The sequence below is a fragment of the Emys orbicularis genome, chromosome 4 (genome assembly GCF_028017835.1).
Source record: "Emys orbicularis isolate rEmyOrb1 chromosome 4, rEmyOrb1.hap1, whole genome shotgun sequence".
Taxonomy (NCBI): domain Eukaryota; kingdom Metazoa; phylum Chordata; order Testudines; family Emydidae; genus Emys; species Emys orbicularis.
In genome coordinates this window covers 43468541-43487709 of record NC_088686.1, presented here as the reverse complement: position 1 = coordinate 43487709, position 19169 = coordinate 43468541, and the positions used below count along the sequence as shown (strand labels likewise).

Here is a 19169-nt window from a genome sequence, read left to right as displayed (position 1 = left end):
TCTTACCCACCTTCACAGCTTTGTGCCCGAGACCCATAGAGGTTACAGCATAGGGACAGTTTGGCCCCAGATCAGAATATTGATGTCTCTTCATTCCTCATCCCTGCTGCTAGCCGCTAGTGCTGGTTTCACGTTTAAGTGATGGGAGGACAGATCTATTGGACGTTGAGGCACCTGGGGCTGCGACCCTGCACACGGCCCAAGCCTTGCAAAATGACTAGGGCAAAGAAATCCGCCCAGGCCCAAGCTCTGCCTGCCCACTCTTTCCTGTAAAGCTGGTGGAAACTTCCAACAAACCATATTTTACTTGTCCATCAAATATGTACCCTGGCCACCTGCCCCCAATCATCCCCAGCAGCCCTTCCCATCACAATCAGATCCGTTCTTTCCTGAATGATGCCTTAATATATCTGACAGGTCACCATAATCGCTTCCTTTATTCTTACTTGGCTACCCCACCCTCCTGCCCTCCCCATGCTAGGGTTACAATGTCTTCCTATGGTCCCTGTGTGCTGAGAGGTCACAGGCTGACCTCTGGTGCTCAGCTGTAGCTCAGGGACATGCTGTCCTGTGGCACAGAAGTGTAACGAGGGCCCTCCGTGAGCTGTGGACATTAAAAGATTTCAAGGACATTTCCCCCCATTCATCCCAGTTATGTCCCCTGCTAAAATAGGTTAACGGTGTCTAATTAACCACTGAACATTGTCATGCTGCATAAAGATAGCATCCTTGCTGTTCTCTGAGCCCTGCTACTTTATCTCCATTTAGATCTCCGTGGTATTCCATTAAATGAGAGAGAAACAGTTTAACAGAGATGATGTCTACATTAGAACTGCCTTTCACCCTTCAGCACATAACTTGTAAGAGGCTCCACAGCAACTCAGACACAGTTCCATGGGGGTTGAGAGTCACCCGCTCACCCAATCCCTTGGAGACAGAGGGGTTCTTGCAGGTGATATAGAATGGCTTGGGATAACGAGATATTTACTGAATAGGAGCAGATTTGTCTCCCCTTCCACAGCAGGTGGATGGGACAGGAGGTAGATGGGATGCAGGAGTGTGTAATAAGGGGATCTCAGAACTGTAATGCAGCCCTGCCTCCACTTTCTCTTCCATCAACTCCCCTGAAACTAAGGATAGGGATTGATAGCTGTTCAGAGCTGGAGAGAATATTCCAGGGATATTGAGTGAATGTGGGAGTAGTAGCAGCTCCTAATGTGAAGGAGTTTGAGCTGAGCTGGCCAGATGACTAGTCCAGCCCATGCCCTGGTGTCCCTGGGAAGGAATTGGTTTGATCAGGAAAAGTTAGAAGGGGAGAGGATGAAGATGTGGGTGCCCAGGTGCCACAGCATTGAGCAACGTCTAAATTTACCTAGCTGGACAGCTAGAAATGTTGGGAGCTGGTGATTTGTGGTGGTTTAATACTCCTGAATGAGACCTAGTTCTGTCTAAATGTTGCCTCACTTGCATTGTTCTGAGTGTCTTTATCTGAACGGGTGAATCTATGGTTACCAATTCTGTATGTGTTTAATGCCCTCCTTGTGCCATGCTTGTTGCTGGAGTGAGGGGAGCTGGTAAGTGCAGATTTCTCAGTGCAGGAAGCTGCTGGGAATGCAAGATTAAAGATATCGGAATCCTCCCCAAACATGGTTGGCATGCTTAAACCCAAAGCTTGTCATTTCTCTGCCTTAGCTCATCCATGGAAGGCTGTGTTCTTGTGGTTGATAAGGAGGATGTTGTGCACCCAGAGCATTACATTTTAAGAAGGATGAAATGCTTGTCCCAGCCTGATGCAATTGACATTGAGGCAGAACCTGTTTTCAAGAGGAGGCACTCCACAGCACCTAAAACAGAAAGATCAAATGCAAATTGCATGTGTGGCTTCCAATGGCAGCTGGAGAGCTAAAAGACAAATAGGGATAGTTTCCCTGTGTTTGCTAAGCCTCTGGTGCCAACAGGTCTGGAGGTGGGTCATCCTCTGACAAGGATCCTTGAATTGGCAACATGCTTCCCCTACTGCTCCAGCAGAGCCTGTGATTTTTTTTTTTGATTTTTTTTTAAAACCTCTGTAGGCCACAGTGGAAGGCTTGTCTTTTCTCTCAGGCTTTTCCTGAGGTGGCAAATGTGGGTTATGTATTTGGGTAGGTCCAGTTTTGTTTTTACACATAAATAATAATAAAAGCATCACATTAGCACCCAGAGGGCCCATTATGTGGGCACTGTACAAACATCCCCTGTCCCATAGACGGTCAATGCTTTGGGGCAGAGGCTGATTTTGTGTTGCCTGTTTGTATAGTGCCTAGCCCAATGGGGCCATAATTTCTGAATGCAGTCACCAGGTGCTATCACAGTACAAAGAATAAATAATAATGGTGCCTGGTCTCTTTCTTCTGTCAGTGTAGCAAGAGACCGTTGTGATGGGCATGTTTTATATAATTTCAAAAAATGCCCTTAGCTCCATTACGAGCTCCTTCTCCACTCTTCTATGCGAGGAGGCGGTCTAGTCTTGTGCATTTTCACCCACTTAATTTTCTTGCAGCCCTAAGCCTTGTTTGGGAGTTTGGAACCCACCCTGTTATCCTGGGTGTTTTTTATTGGCACCTGATGCTTTATGTATTTAGCCCTACAAGTCCCTCTCTACAAACTGTTGTTTGTCTGCTTCTCCTGGCAGCTGCAAGGGTTTGTGGTGATTCAGTGATGTGATAAGAGGTTAAATGAGCTAGGTCTGTGTTGAGTGGCTGAGGGGACAGAATAGCTCTGTACAAGGATCTGAAGAGTAAACCCCAAGGCCATGAAAAGGCTGTAACCAGGAGTAATGGGATGAAGCTAAGGAAAGTTTAGAATGAATATCCACAACATTTTCCTGCTGTCTGAGGCTGTGGTATTGTCTCCCACAGGAAAGAGATAGAAAGGCCCCTTGCTTGGGATGTTTAATCCTCGAGTGGGCAAAGCCCTGGAAGATAGGCTGGAGGGAGCAGTCCTGCCTAGCCAGAGGAGATGGATAAAATGGGACATAATTCACCTCTACTTTCTCAGATTCTTCCCTCTGAATTCAAATCCTCTAGTCTGAGCTGCTGATGGGCCCTCTGGGCTGATTCCTTGCTCTTTGTGTGTTAGCAGGGGGATGGTTGTATGTATTGGTGCATTGTCCATCTCCATCCCTCTCCCTGTAGGCAGTCACCTCCCCACCAAGAGGGCTGTCCTCTAAATGCTATAATCCCGTTGCATTGACTGGCTGCCCTTGGTAAAGACCAAGTTCAAGTCTTACTTAAGTTGCTGCAACTCTGGTCACATCAATGGAATTGCACCCACTTGCTTTGGGTCCAAAGTCTCCAATTCAGCTGCAGTTCTCTCTAATGTCTCTCCGAGTGAAAGCTCCAGCAATGGCGGTGGGGGCAGCCACCCTTCCTCTCCGTCTCTCTCAGACAGTAACCTTCTCTCGGCTTCCTCTTCTCAGAGATGGGAATCCTGTGTCCCCTGCTCCCCGCCCTCACAGGGGCAGATTAGGCACTCAGGGATAGAGGAGGCTCAGGACCTGTTAGAATGGAGAGCTAGGTGGTTGAAGGGAGAAGCCTTTCCCATCTCACTGACCTACTTTGATGGGGAAAGTGCGAGGGAATGGAAGTGACCACTGCTTTGTGGTGCTTCTTGGGAGGGGGTGCATGGGAGAAGAAAGCTCCACATATCCCTTGTCACAGTGCCCTGAGCCCAGGAAGAGGGGAGAATATTTATTCCCAGCGCACAGAGTTAAAACTTCATTCTGCAAAATGGCCAAAGCAATCAGCGAGTGATGGAGTATCTGCTAAAAAGAAACCTGGCATTTAATTAACTTCTCAAAGTGCTGGTTCAGCAACCTCCATGTTTTACATTTTGAATATTGAACAAGCATCCCTAATCGGAACTGAATTACTTCTGGGCTTGCTGGGGTGGAGAGCGAGAGAGCTGCCATTTGCCTGCCCCCCCCCCCCACGTTATTATTATGAACTCCTGTTAACTCAGCCGGATCGGCCCTGATTTGCTGCAGCGACAGCATTTCTGACCTGAACTTGCCAAGGCCTGGGTGAGGCCCCTGGCCTAGAAAGGCAACTAGACAATATTTGTCTATGGCGGAGGACAGGAGGAACCTATTGGTCTCTCAGGGATGTAGCCCTGGAACTAACAACTTATTTTGCTCCAGTCCCTTGTGTACTGGTCTTTGCCCTTGAGTAGGGGAAGCTTTGCCTGCAGCTCATGGGCAATGGGGACAAAAGAATTGAGGAGAAACTCAAAGAGCAGTGAGTGCTCTTGCTGGTGTTTTGCCAAGCTGCCTCTCTGGACCAAATTGGCTCTAATTTAGCTCTGTGTGCAGTGGGCCAGCACCCACCTGTGTGCACTTTTCAAAGGTGAGGCCTGTTGTATTGTGCATGGAGTCACTTATGTCGCCAGGGATGTGTGGAGGCTGCTTTGCAGAATAAGAACAATGTATTGAAAGATGTGTGTCTGTCTCACCCTATAGCCCTTTCTCAGCGTGGGCCTCTTGTCTTACAGATCAGGACGGAAAACTGCAGAAGAAGTAGAAGAGTAAGTTCTCCTTGTTGCTAATGAAAGACTTGATTCTCTTCTGTTATGGGCCCCTAATTCCCAGTGGGAGTGTTGTGTAGTAGGGCATGTGAATGTGGGCACTGGATTTTGGATCTTGCCATGCTCAGCTTCAGGGATGTGAAGCCTTGCCTGAAGGCACGTGATATGCCCATTGTCCTGAGGGAGGGGGCTGGTAATCTGACTTCTTGTTTCCCTAGAGCCAGTGCATGTAGTTGCCCTGTCACTCCATGAGGACAGAAAAAGACAAGAATTTTGGTGAAAAGTATCTCTTTTCTCAGCTGCCCTGGCCCCTGAATCCTCAGGTCCTGCTGTCCATAGAATCCAGGGGTTACGCTCTGTGTTCTGAAGAGTCCTTCCAGGTGGCTGCAGAATGAAGCCTTGTGGGAGAGGAGATGAACTGAGAAAAATGTGCTTGCTCTTCCCAAGTGTTCTGCAACATGGGAAAACTGGGGAACTCCTGCCTTAGATTCTGGTGGGGACTGCAGCCCCCAGGCGGAGAGAGGGGACATGAGAATAAACGCTTCTGTCTTTGAAATTATTTTCCTATTGTGCTTTGTCGTAGTCATCGCCTCAGGCAGCAGAGCCTGGAGGGATCAGACGATGGAGGAGGTAAGACTTCATCTTCTTAACTGCTAGAAAAAAAAAAGGCCTGTGCTCTCTAGGGTTCTCCAGAAGCATGGGCAGAATTGTCCTGAAAGAAGCAACAGGAGAGTGTGTCACATTTGTGAGAGATGCTGGGGTAAAGATCTCATTGACTCCAGAGCTGGAGAAGGTGTGATGGAGATCAGTAGGGACAGTACTCTAGGGGAAGAGGACCAGGGAGGTTACCCATGGACTTATCATTTCTATATTATTCAAGACCAAGGTTAAAATACTTTTGGTAAGATGGAGAGATCCTAGAACATGTTTGAGGCTGGAAGGCCAGTAGATGGTCAGGGGAAGTGGAAAGAGTCACAAGTCGGTCCCCCATGTCAAATGGTGATAAGCTCCACTGCCAAATCCTTCCTGGGTTAACACACTTCCTCTTGTGCCCATTCAGGACTAGCACTTCTGACACCCTCCTGTGTGCCCCATACCCTGCTCTCCTCAGCTGTCAAGTCTTCTACCTCTCTCCATGACCATATGAATGAAGACTTCATGGAATTCTTTTACAAATATCTCATCACCCTAATCTGGGATTGTGTGTGTATGTGGGCTCAGGACATGCACCAGTGAATTACCCCTTTCCAGCAGTGTACTGGCTGCTGTGAGGTACCCCAGAGTTTTGGGCAGGCTCTAGCTCTGCTGGACCTTATAGTTAGTGTAGCCTGCTCCTCCAGCACTGGGCAATTGTGTTATCAGCCAAGAGAAATAGCTGCAAAAATCCACAAGACCGAGTCCTAGACAGACATTAACCCCATATACCAAGAGGCTTCGCAGGCGCGGACACTCACCCATGGTTCCTAGGAGCTACATCAAACTTCCAGTGGCTGAACTTTTTTACACTGTTTAATTAACCTGTAAAACTGAGGGCCACAAAATATCACTGAGTCATAGTTTACTGAGTCAGGATTCACTAAGGGATCAGTGTCATGGGGCACAGCCCTCATTGCCAGACTGGCACGTCCTCCTGGTTGTGCTAGGAATTAGCTCGAGGCAGATGCTCACGTCTGCGATCTGTACACCAGCACTCTGTCTCTGCTCCCACCTACAGTCCTCCTCTCAACTCCCAGAACTACAGCATCGTCTTCTGGCTAGGTCATCGTCTGTTTTTCCCCCTTCTGGGGGGGTATCATCCAACAGTCCTGCCCCTTCCCCAGTGGCAAGGGGGGGAATCCGGGCCCTCCAACTACTCCAGGTCCCAACCCAGGGACCCTGTAAATAGCAGCCTTCTACTGCTCCTCTGTAACCTCTGTCAATGTTGCTCTATTTCCCTGGGACACTTCCCCATGGCCCCAGCACCTTCTTTGCCCTCACCTCAGGGCTCTCAGCTGCTCAGTTCCAGGAGTCATGCTCTGCTCTGTCCAAGGTGTTTGCAGTTCTCATAGCCCTCTGGGGACACAGTCCTTACTCCCTGGGCTCCCAGCAGTAACTGACCCTACTCTGCCCTCCCTGTGCTCTTTTAATATGGGCCTGTGGGGCCCTGATTGGCTGTTCCTATTGGCTGCTTCCCACAAAGCCTCCCCGGGGCTCTATTAACCCCTTCTCTGCCAGTGTGGGGCAGATGCCCCATTACAATCAGACTTTTAGATGGGTAATGAGAATATCCACAGTTACATTGGACAAGGTAAAAATATAAGGCTTATTCAGATCTTTCAGGGAGATGATGCATTGGATATGTGGCTACCAATCCTGGCACCTTTTAAGCCCTAGTAGCTACCTCCAGCATAGTCTTAGCTTTTCCCCGGGAGACTTCCTGAGCTTTCTGAGTTTGAGTATCACTGAGGCTGAACGTATTAGCTCCCCATGTGTTCAAATACCTGAGATCCCTCATTTTATACGCTTGCCTCTGAGTATTTGAAGTTTCTTCGCAGACAGCAGAAACCTCCCTTGCCAAATATTTGCACCATGTGGCATCTGGTACTCAGATACCATGTGTGGTAGATACAGTATAAGAACTGAGATAGACTGGGCTCTGGAGATATGTCAAATCACAGTATAATATATCCAAAGCCAAACTGCAACTGACAGTCATTTTTGTCCTTTGGAAGCCAGCATCCAAGTGTGTGTGTGTGTGTGTGTGTGTGTGAGAGAGAGAGAGAGAGAGTGAGTAAGGGTGCGAAAGAAAAGAAAGATCATGATATTCTGGCTAAGATTCCAACCCATACAGGTATCTGGTAGAACAATACAAGATGGAGTGGGTGGGACTACTTTAAACTCTGCACTGAAAACCTCTGAATTATCAATGCCCCAATATTTCTCCATCACTTTCCTACAGTCCTCCTTACGGAAGGAGATAAAGCATGGAAACTATATGTGAGAGGGCGCAGGGATCAGAGTCTCTCAGCAATTCCAGGGAAGGAAAGTGGATGATTAAAAGCAAAATCCCACCCCAAGTAAAATGACTATGTTGAATAAACAGTCTGGGGAAAATAAATAATACACAGTGTGAAAGTATGGAGCAGCACAGGTATCTAATATAGCCATGCACTGAATTGAGGTACTGCCCCAGACATATTGGGATACCTAATACAAACCTGTACTTTGGCTTATGTCATTCAATACAGCATTATGGCTGGGTCTTTAAACACCCAAAAGTCAAAACATTGGCTTATGGTTCCCCAAGGAATGTGCTGTGGTCTTTTTATGCTGCATATGGTGTTGACTTGTTATACCTTAATGTGAATAGCTAGGGTTGCCTAATAATTGTTGCTGTCGAACCATATATTTGAATCTTTTGTCTTTAACGCATTAGAAATCTCAGCCATAAGGTTACATTAACATTATTTATCTCCTGTGCCACATTTTCATTAAAATAAAAAACTTCAAACTTAGAAAAAGAACACTCTGTGTTCAACAACAATTTTGATGTCTAGGCACATTTTACTTATTCATACTACAGCTGTGCCCAGAGACCCCAGGCAGGATCAGGGCCCCATTGCACTGGATGCCATAAACACACAATCTCTGCCACAAAGAATCTCCAATATGGCCTGGGGGAGTGGTGGTGGGGAGAAGGTGATACAATCAAATAGAAACATTTTGTATATTCGATAGGTTTTGTAATTATGTTGATGAAATAAATATGGACTTCCCCAACTGCCATTCCACCTAACTATGTAATGTTGAGAGATTTCTTATAGGTGTAATGGCTGAGTTGGATTCTTGAGGAGAGGTTTGAAGTAGAAAATAGTAGCTTCACAGATTAGTTCAGGGTGGGCATACCATGTGTAAAAGGACTGAGTGGAAGGAGGCCAGAGACAGTAGTGGAAGGAGATGGATTGAATGGACATATCCGACTTCAGTGATTCCTTAGAGTTACATAAAGAAAACAGTGCAGTAGAAGAGTGAAACATTACCAGGAGAGAGAGCTTGTGGAAGATGGGGACGGGTCAGACATTGCAGCTCTGACACTGTTTTGGGGTATATACAGAACTGTGCTAACAATTCATTTTCTCTAAACTGTATTTCTCCAGCCATTTTCCAGGTCTCTCTTCCTCACGGACAACTGGTCTAGGACAAGTGAGCCATGATAAAAAGGAGCCTTTTTTTTTTTTTTTTTTGAGTTATTGGAGAGCCAAGAAATGTATCTGACAAAAAGCATCATTTTCCCACCCGAACTCCAAATTTGGGGAACTTTTCAAAAAAGTTAGTCACATGAGAATAGTGGCAGTAACTCCCCAGCTGTAACTAGTGTCTCTGTGTACCAAGGATGGGGTTTTCTAAAGCAGTGTTTCTCAAAGACGGGTCCCTGGGATCTCTCTGACACAGTTTAGGAAGGCAGCAAGCCGGTCCCTGGTATCAAAAAGGTTGAGAAACACTCTTCTAAAGCACCCACCACTGAATTATCTGAGCTCTTGTGCAATGCTCTGATGTACAGCCCACACTGGCCTATACACATATTTGTACATAAAGCGTGGTCTCAGTAAACAGGTACTGCTCCGTTGCTGGGTTGCAGAGTGTCTGCCTGAGCCCTGGCTTGTGGGGCTCTGATAGGAGAGCTCTGCCTCTCTGCACAATGGGAAACCTGTTTTAACAGGATTTAATACATTGACAACCTTAGGAATAATAAACCTTCACGAGCAACAAAAAAGTGTTTAATTCCTAAAGGACAGGCCTACTTGAGCCACTTTTGGCCAGGGGCGATTGGGGGCTTAATACTGTGTGTGTGGCAATCTGGGTGATCTGAGAGAGAGGAGTTTAAGGGTAATTGCTCAATTTTCTGTCCATGTCAACAGGGAAAATGGGCAGAAGTGGCTGAGCTCAGCGCAGCAGTGATGCCAGATGAGATGAGAGATGTGAGGCTGTCAGTGGAATTAGAAAAGAGCTATCTGCAGAGCACTGTCTTGTAAATGCCAGCTACTCTGTGCTGGGACTACTCAAGGGAGGAAAGGGTTATTATAAATAAATTCACAATGAAAGGGGCCCCTTCCCCTGTGTACCCCTCCCCTGCAGGACAGGCATGGGCTCTATTTTTATCCTGCCTGGTATTTCGCTTGTTCACTTGGCGCTTTCTAAACAATGCAGCATCTGTCTGATTGATGCAGCAATCAAGTGGCCATCTCCTGGATTGGGCAGCTTTTGGGTACTGAATGCCCCTGCCTCTCCTTTCAGAGATGGCACCTCCCTCAACCAGTGAACTTCTTTAGACCTTCAGCTGAGAGTCCCCTCTTTGCGCCTTCCCTGCCATGCCCCATCCTGCAATGTCTTCCCAGAAATGTCCCCTTAGTCCCACTTCATCCCTTGGAATTCCCTCCTGCTCTGCAGCTCCTCAGCCAGTGCTGCAGCTTCAGCTCATTGACTGAGACTGCCGTCCCTATCCTCCTGGCCACGGCCCCCCACACATGCTGCTCCCCCACTTCAGTAATGCCTCACTCTGGTAGCTCTGCTCCCCAAGAGGAGCACAGCTTCTGGAACAGGGCCACTGCTGGAGGAAGGGGACAATGTATGTGGTTTTGAATGTGGGAAAAGGTGGTATGTGGTTTTGGAGCAGGTAGTGTGTGTGAACAAGGGAGCTGATTGAAATGAAGGGCTGACTGCTGCACAGACAACCCCACACTGACCTGCAGAGGGAGAAGCTGCCAGGAGACAGTGATTAAATCAGTGCTGTCAAAGTGACACCCATTTTTCCCCCCTTCCGGGAAGCTTCCCCCTAGGAAGTGATGCTAAGTATGAGACTTCTGCATAAAGTGTCAAGCCTTTACAAGGGCTTCTTACCCTTCTGGTGTGTGTGGGCAACTCCTCTTCATTAGAACAGGAAGGGAGAACATTAAAAGATGAAAAGAAGGAAGTGCCATGGTCACGGAGTCTTTCTGTCTCTGGAGAGCTGGGTGTCTGTCTGTCATGTGGTAGCTACCTAGAGCCAGGACTTCACAGCAATACAGTAGTGATCTCTTCTCATGAGCAGCCTCTGAATAAAAGGAATACTGAATAAAATGCGTGGTCTACAAGTGGCTTAGAGCAGACCTGGGACCACAGTGCAGACCAAATGAGTTCTGTGCAGCAATCGTTAATGATAAAGTATCCTAGTTGCCTTCTTGGCTAGTTGATCTGTGCGGGGAAGGCAAGGAGATGGTAGGTTCCCATGTGATGCAAGTTCCAGGGAGATTTTGGTGGTGAAGAAGGTTGCAATGGCTGAGCATAGGGCAGAGTGGCGCAAGGGGGAAATTGAAAGATGTGGGGAGAAAGACCAGGGAAAGGGAGGAGCTAGAGGTGGGGAGATGTGGAGGGAGCTGTGTGGGGAGAACACTTACCATTGGTGAAATGGAGAGAGGAGCAAAACTGTGCCTGGCATGTGAGGAGCTGAGTGAGCGGGCTGAATGGGGAGTGATGGTCTGGGGCAGAGGGTGATGATTATGCTTGTATGTTGGTCTGTCCCACTGTGACATCATGTGTCCATGCACCTGCCAGTTGGATGGTTCTTGGAGGTGCAGGCATACAGCTCTGCAGGTGCACCTGAGTCCTGACCTGCTGCCCTTTGCTATTCCAGCCCTGGACTTCTGTTTAAGAAGGTCTCTGCATTAGGCCAAACTCCATGTGGTGGTTTTGTGATGTGGATAAAAATTCTCCAGGGACTGGGGGAGTCCATTAGCATATGTGAGGCTAGTGATGGGCAGGCTCACAAACAGCTGCTGGCTTCAGATGGGAGATTGGTCAGGGCCAGCTTAACCTTACTTTGACAGCTGACATTACAACCTGGAGTTGCCTTGGTCTGGAGAAGCCTCTATCTTTTCAGTGGGAGTGGAAGGGGAGAGCAGAGTGTGTGTATCCCAAGGGATATGGTGAAAGCCCTGTTTTGAGTAATTTAAAACTGGACAAGGCAGTGAATAATACAGCTGTTAGGGAACAATCCTGGTCTGTTTGGGGATGAACTTGATGGGTTCTGGTAAATCTCTTCCATCTCTAAATTCTGTAGTATGTTAGATATGTAGTCATATTGGGCTGATGATTGCTGAGTCCATAAGTGTAGTTGATGGACTAGGTTTACCTAAAAGACCCGTTAAGCAAAAGCTCTTGAAAGATGATTACAGAATTGAGACTCCATCATTTAAAACTGCCCGAGGCAAACTCCTTTGAACATTACAGCAGTGGAGGGACAGAGAGAGAACCGCGTAGCCCTTGATTGTAGCGTCGTTCCCTCAGGACCCGTCCCCACTCCCCCCTCAGTTTCTCATCTGATATGAGAAAGCAGCAGTAAGACTCCTCATCTGTCTTATGAAAATCCGATTCGGAATGGCTGTGATCAAACCCAGCTGGCTGTCAGCAGTGGTGGCCTTGTGCGGAGGGAGGGAGGCTTCTAAGGAGTTTCTGGATGTGGAAATGTCACAGGTGCTGCCGATCAAAGAGGCATTTTTTTAATAAATATATATAAGAAAAAATAAAAAAAAAACTAAGGATTTAGCATAAAAGAAATGTAGTTTGTCTTGTTTTTCCAGCGTAACATGAAGAGGATGAAATAGAATCAGATACGCTTGCTCCCAAACATACTTCCACGGGACTGCTCTGAGAAGCCACTTTCCCTGTCACATTAATGCTCTAAAGCAAAATCACTCATCTCTAGCATTATTGAGGAGGGTTTTGTATTTTTGAACTCCCCCCATCCCTCCCCCCTGTGCCTCATGCCCTTCTAGGCTGTGGCCCTGCCAGTGCCTTAATACCTTTTAGAAGGAAAAAAAATGAGGGGGGATATGGAGAGAAGCCTTTAAAGGAGAAAAGTGGAAATCTCCAGGAACTGAGGCAGGCACAGAGTTTAGACAGGAGTGTCTGTAGGTTGGTAGCTGTTTCCTCCACAGAGATCGATCTTTGGCAGTTTGAGCCTCCCAGATCAGTGCCCTACTAATGCCAGCTGTACAGTAGCACAGTCTCAATCCTGGTCTCCAAGTTCCTGGTGCTTCTATTGCCAGTGACCAGTCTGGTTGTCCAAAGGTCATAGGTGCATAGATTATAAGGTCAGAAGGGAACATTAGATCATCTAGTCTGACCTCCTGTATAACACAGGCCATAGAATTTCACCCAGCTCCCCCTGTATTCAGTCCAGTAACTTGTCGGACCCTGCCTTATTAACCCCTGTACCACAACATCGTTGTAGCACTTCTGTCCTCTCCCTCAAGCATCCCAAGGAAGATGTGTGCAATGATGATTCCAAACTGGGAAGCTACTGTATGTCAGCAGCAACAAATGCCACAACCTGGTTACAGTGGTACAGACCTGTGCTGTTCTCTGGGGCTCTCATGGTTCAAGAGCCTGAGTGGCCACTCCATCTCCTATCCAGCCCTTTGTCTAGTTGATAATCACTTTGTTGCTTGGAAGGCTGAGAAAAAACAAAACCATTTGCTCTTGTTCTCCACTAATATGGTTGTCTCTGTAAAGCTACTATTTGGCTTTTCAGTGTCAGGAGGCCACTGAGACCTTTCTATAACTTGGGGTTAGAAGGCCCCTTTATTATTGTGACTTGTCACAGCAGCTAGCCTGTGTGGTGCCACCATCATAGACTCACCATGGTTCTCAGGGAGATGGACTCTTGTGCTGTTTTTCCTTAGTTTCTTCTCTCAGCTTTCTGGAGCCACACCCCAGCAGTCATGGTAGCTACCTGATTCTCTTCAGCCCTCTGCTTTCATTCTCCCCACTGGCGACAGGCATGGCTCCTGATCAGCCATCAGATTGACAGCAGGTCAGGTACGATCCTGGGGAATGCATCCCAGTCAAATGGAGTGGCCAGGGGTCCAGAGAGCTATTCTTTGCCCTCTCTGCTTGCTTGCTGCTCTCACCTTCCAAGAGGCTTTGAGCTTGTTTGTGTGTTCAGTAGAAGCTGCCTCTGCTCCTTGTGGGTTTTTTTTTAAGCCTGTTGCTTTCCACTTTTTTTTTCTTCTTCTTCTCCATTTTTTCCATTTAGAGGGAGAAAAAATATTTATCGGATTGAGATGCGCTAATTAAAGCCATTTTCTGGTATTTGGTTAATGGAGTGTTTGATGTCTCTCTGACAAGACCATGAAATGCACGGAGTGTCCACAGGGACGGAATTTGCTGAACACGGCGCTTTGTAAATGAGGGGACACAGTGTCGCAGCAGCTCATGAATATGAAACGCCCATGATGCTACCTCGGTGGACTTGGGAACACAGATGAATCCTGTCATGTGCTAAATGAGACCAATTTCTTTCACTTAACTTCATCTTCAATCAGACCTTCTTCCATTTGCCTGTTTAAAATTCCCCAAACGTGATGCAGAAGGTAAAAGCATTCAGTAAAATAAAGTTTTGCAGCAGCAGAGAAATTATAATTATCCCTGGTTTAAGTTGCATGCTCATAAAATGTAAAATTAAGTTAGTTTCTGTCATTCTTTAAGTGAGGAGCCTGTAATTCTGCTGCACTGAGGATAAAAAACCTGCTTTGAAGGGGGCAGCTCGCCCCCAAAGCTGCCACCCTCTGGGTAGCCTGCACTCTAATCTCAGTAGCAGCAAAGGTGTGCAGGGCATTGTGTGGTCATTGAAGACGCCTGCATCACTGCTGTACGGAGCTTCCACTCTGAACTGGCCATTGAAAATGTCATGTGACCAGGGGGAGAAAATCCTCATTAAGCATGAACGACAAGATTTTTAGTGTGACTCTCAGCACTTGGAGTTGTGACTCCAGAGAGAATGGTTGTGCAGCTCTAGGGGGCCTAAATTAAAAGGGGAGGGTTAGTGGCTGTAAAAGATGGACTTTACCTGAATCAGTCTTGGCACTGGACTGGCACCCAGGAGACAGGGCTTCCAATCCTAGCTCTGCCTGACCTGCTGTCTGGCCTTGGGCAAGCCACTTCTCTCTGAATTTGTGTTCCCCCATCCACTCTGTCTTGTCAATTTAGCCTGTAAACTCTTTGGAGCAGGGACTGCCTTACTGGGTGTTTGTACAGCACCTAGCACAATGGGGCCTTGGTCTCATTTGGGGCCTCTAGGTGCTGCTGTAATCCAAATAACAAGCAGGTGTGACTTGCATGTGGAGGAGGGAGGTGCAGCAGGAAAAGCAACTGCCAAGAGTGTGGAGGCTATAAGGTAAAGTGGGTTCTTACCCCTCCTAGCAGTTGCATTTCCTGCTTCTACCTCTCCATCCATCTCCTCTGCAGATCTGTTACTTGTGTAAGAGGCAGAAAGGGAGATGGTTACAGGTACCCAGCCTGGACTACTGCCATCACTAGTGTCTCTTGTTTGTTTATATCTTAAAAAGCACTCTCCCTTGCTAATCATTCAAGTACCCAGTCTGAGTAAGCATGTGTCCTCCTTCCCTTCTGACCTCCTACCATTTCTTCCTTACACCAGCTTGCCTCACCATAACTTAGATGCAATGGTTTTTAGGGCATGGATTTTTTATTCTTTGTGTGGCCACTGCCTAGCCCACTACAGCCCTGACCAGACTGGGGTCTTTGATGCTCTTGTCATAGAGATAATAATATACTGTCTTAGCCATTAACAAGACCATAGGCGCCAACTTCTTCTGGCGCTGGTGGGAGCTTGCGCCCCCCCGGACCCGCCCGATTCCACCCCTGCCCAGCCCCCATTCCAACCCCTTCCCCAAAGTACTCACCCCAATTCCGCCCCCTCCCTGCCCCTATTGGACTCCTTCCCCAAATCCCCACTCCAGCCCGGCCTCTTCCCCGGAGCGCGCCACATTCCCGCTCCTCCCCTCTCCCTCCCACAGCTTGTTACGCCACAAAACAGCTGTTTCGCAGTGGCAAGTGCTGGGAGGAGAAGCAGGGATGCGGTGCGCTCAGGGGAGGAGGCAGAAGTGAGCTGGGGCGGCGGGGCGGGGCGGGGAGCTTGGCTGCCGGTTGGTACAGAGCACCCACCAATTTTTCCCCTTGGGTGCTCCAGCCCCGGAGCACCCCCGGAGTTGGCGCCTATGAACAAGACCGCTACATTTGGTCTAGGAAATTATAACTTAGCTGTTAACTATCACTTGGGGCTTAGTGCCACAGCAGTTCTGGGTTTGATGAGCTTAGTTTGAATTGCCTCCAAGAGATAGCTCCCAGCTCCTTGGGAAACTTAAAATCAGACTAGATGTAGGTGTGGAGAATAGACCATAGGAAACAGTTCTGTATTGGCCAGCATGGGGCTCAAATATTTATTTTCCATCTCTGCCTTGGTTGATTCCTGGGCTCGGGCTGGCATGGTCTGAGGAAGAGGATGCCAAGGGAAAGTGCTTTATGTTACTATTTGATCCCCTTTAACCAAACTGGGGTCTGAAGAGGAGTCCCATCTAGGTTTCCTTAAGGTCACTCTGGGAGTATGAGGGGCCTTGAGTTGTTTTACCTGACTTACAGAAACCCATTTCTTCTGTTTTCTGTCTGTAAAACATTACCCAACGTACACCTCTTCCACTCCTTTTCCTCTGTCTTCACTGATTTTACCAGGAGGAAAACTGGGTGTATTTTAATTGGGGAGGAATGAGTGCTCCTTTAAGAGCTGGGTATACTCGGAACATTCTCTCCACGGTATCTCAAAACTGATACCAGAGGAACTCTGGTGGAGGCTGTGGTTGAGGGTGTACCTGCATGAGTTACACTAAAGGGGCCCAGGGTCTAGTTGGGAGACCAAGTGCTAAGAGAAGGGAGGGAAGGGTGTGCTGTAGGGGGAGGGAAATCCCCTGCTGGAGTAATTCCATGTGGGCTGTAACATGGCTAGTGTGGTCTCCACCCAGCTGCAAAGACTTGTCTGCAATATTTTATTGAAATTGGCAGATGTTAGAGATGATCAGGAAACTGCCCTTCCTTCTAAAACATAGCTATGCATTGTGAATCTGTTTGTTTCCAGATTGTGGTGCCGTCCTTTGTTCTCTGCTTCATTTTACAATGTGCAGGCCCTTCAGCGGCATCATTGCAATGATGATGTTTGTTTGTTTGATAAGATGTTCCCATTTCCCATATGCACATGCTGGAATGCAATTCCCAGCTGCTCTTCAATGTGTATAGACCTTATGAAGCCATGTATGAGGCTCATATGCAAGGGCCCTGAATTCAGAGAGATTATAAAGTGGACAGAAAATATTACAACAAGAATCCACATGGAAAAATCAAAGTTAATTGATTGGGTGGAAAAGATCTGAAATATAGACATTCTGTAAGAGGCAGGACACAGAGAATCAGGGATAGCTGAGAGAGACCAGGGTGATATGGGCAATACACTATCTGGGAGATTTGCAGCTGCTGAAATAAGGCCAATGTAGTTTCTGGCTGTGTGCACATGGGTACTGCATTGTAGGACAGAGAGGACATAGTCCTGCAAAGATTTACTTACATGCTTAACTTAACATGTGAGTAGTTTCATTTAAGTTGATGTGAATGCTTAACGTTAGCATGTGTTTGCACCCCGTGGCTGTGCTGTGACTGCTACTAGAATATTGCAATAACTTCTCAGCAGAGTGTTACCAGAAAGATACTGGAAAAAACTGTAGTAAGATCTGAGAAGAGCAACAACAACGATCAGGAGGGTGGATGGCTTGAGTAAAAAAGTTGCTTGGCTAACTGATGGCAAAGGAAACACTGTGATGGTTTACAAATATGCAAAGAGTGTGAACAGAAAGAAGGGAGCAGAATTATTTAGAGTGGCACAACAGGGATGGGACAGGAGAGGAAGAAATTACAAGTAGTGGGTTGAAATTTAAAAAAGAAATTTTATACTGAATAGCATTTAAATCTTCTTGCAAGTGAGATCTGTTAGCCTGGGAGCTGGGGATGCCCCATAGCATGGAATGTTCCCTAATCCATACAGTCCCTCTCCAGGCCCTTGGCCAGTCCTGCTTTTAAATGACTCCAGCCATGGGAATCTCACATCTTCTGATGGGCAGTTAGTCCCCTTAGTCCATTTTGCCTGTGAGTCAACAAAATGTCTCTTCTTTGCTCAGCTTCATCTCCTTACTTGTAAAATAATCCCCTCAAACCAGCCTACACAATCTCTCTCCTCCCTACTCTTTGCCCCTTATCCACAATGACTCTGCCCCCCCCCATAGCTATCACTGAGCTGAGCCCCACATATTCAGCTCTTATAATCTCTCCCTCTAAGTCAGTCACTCCGTCAGCTGAATCACTTTTGTTCTTTTGTCCCTTCGTTGCACTTTGCCAGCAGCTGGGAGCCCCTGCTGGGAAGAATCAGTGCGATGGCAGCTTCCCCTGTGAGAGCGGTCAGGGCTCCGCAGCGAGCAGAACAGCGACAGGCCATTGACTCAATGCTATGGAATCGCCAGCCCTTGTCTTCCTCTGTCTCAGGGATGGATCAGGCCAAGTCGCTGCAGTTTCCCTGCAAAGGTCTTTATGAAGTTTGCTGTAGCCTGAAAGCTGCTCCATAGGCACCTGTTTGTTGGGCGGTTGGGGAGCTGGATGGCACGGCTCTGCTGAGATCGTCCAAGCTGTCACTGCCTCTCGTCTTGGCCTGCCTCTCGCTGCAGCCTCTATCCTGCTCAGCCCTTTCAGCAGGCAGCCAATTAGAGAGAAATCCCACTGTGTGGCTAGCTCCAAACAGCCACCTCGCCAAGGCCTGGGCTGACCCAGGCTCTGCTGCAGATGGGCCAGCGCTGCCTCCTCTGGCCAGGGATGGGGGGAAGGGGAACTGAGGGAGCCAGTGGAGATGCGGAGTGGACATGAGGCAGGAGCAGTGCCATTTGGAGCTGTGGGAGGCTGCACAGCACTGACAGGAGGCAGGAGGAGGAAGCTGCTCAGGAAGGCCCTGTCTTGAGCCCCAAACTCTTCAGGTGGGGCTGTCTCTCCAGCTCCTGAATATTTATCTCAGCCTGGGCTGCAAACAGGGTAGAGCCAGAAGCAGCCAACTGCTGAGTTCCAACAATATAATAGCAGTGCTACAGATGGAGCCAGGAGCAGCCTGATTGCTCCAGCTCCTGGGATGCCTGCTTCATTCAGATACCAACTGGGTGAAGAATCTCCAGAGAGCTGAGCCATGCAGCTCCCCTGCTGCCTAAGGAACCGGGGCCCCTGGAGCAGCCTTCTGGCAAACCTTAGGCCTTTAAAGGGACACTACACGAAAGCCTGGTCTACACTACCGCAGTAAATCGATCTAACTTACGCAACTTCAGTTACGTGAATAACGTAACTGAAGTTGACATAGTTAGATCCACTTACCGCGGTGGCTACACTGCACTGTGTCGACAGGAGACAGTCTCCCGTTGACTTTCCTTTTGCTTCTCGGGGACGTGGAGTACACTTCTCTCTCCCTCCTTCCTTTCTCCTCTCCCTTCCCTCCCAGTTGAAGTAGCTGTGACCCTAGTCCAAGGAGTGGGCTGGAGACAGACCCATAGCCTAGGCCAGCTACAGCAGACTCACATTCAAAATCATAAATAGGTTCCAACTCACTGTGTCTGCCAGGTCACCTTGGGATTATTTCCTACCTGAGTTTATATAAAGCTAGGTGAACACTGCAGTGGAATATCTACAACAGGAAGTTTTCCATGCTCTTCAACCTGACC

General features: G+C 47.8%; 1 protein-coding gene across 1 annotated transcript in view; it reads left to right on the top strand.

Annotated features, from left to right (window-relative positions):
• Positions 1-19169, top strand: part of IFT43 (intraflagellar transport 43) — a 49775-nt gene that overhangs the window by 25342 nt on the left and 5264 nt on the right. Inside the window, exons 4-5 of the mRNA XM_065404376.1 lie at positions 4528-4560; positions 5144-5190. Coding sequence (XP_065260448.1) covers positions 4528-4560; positions 5144-5190 — 80 coding nt within the window. The remainder of the gene's footprint in view (positions 1-4527; positions 4561-5143; positions 5191-19169) is intronic.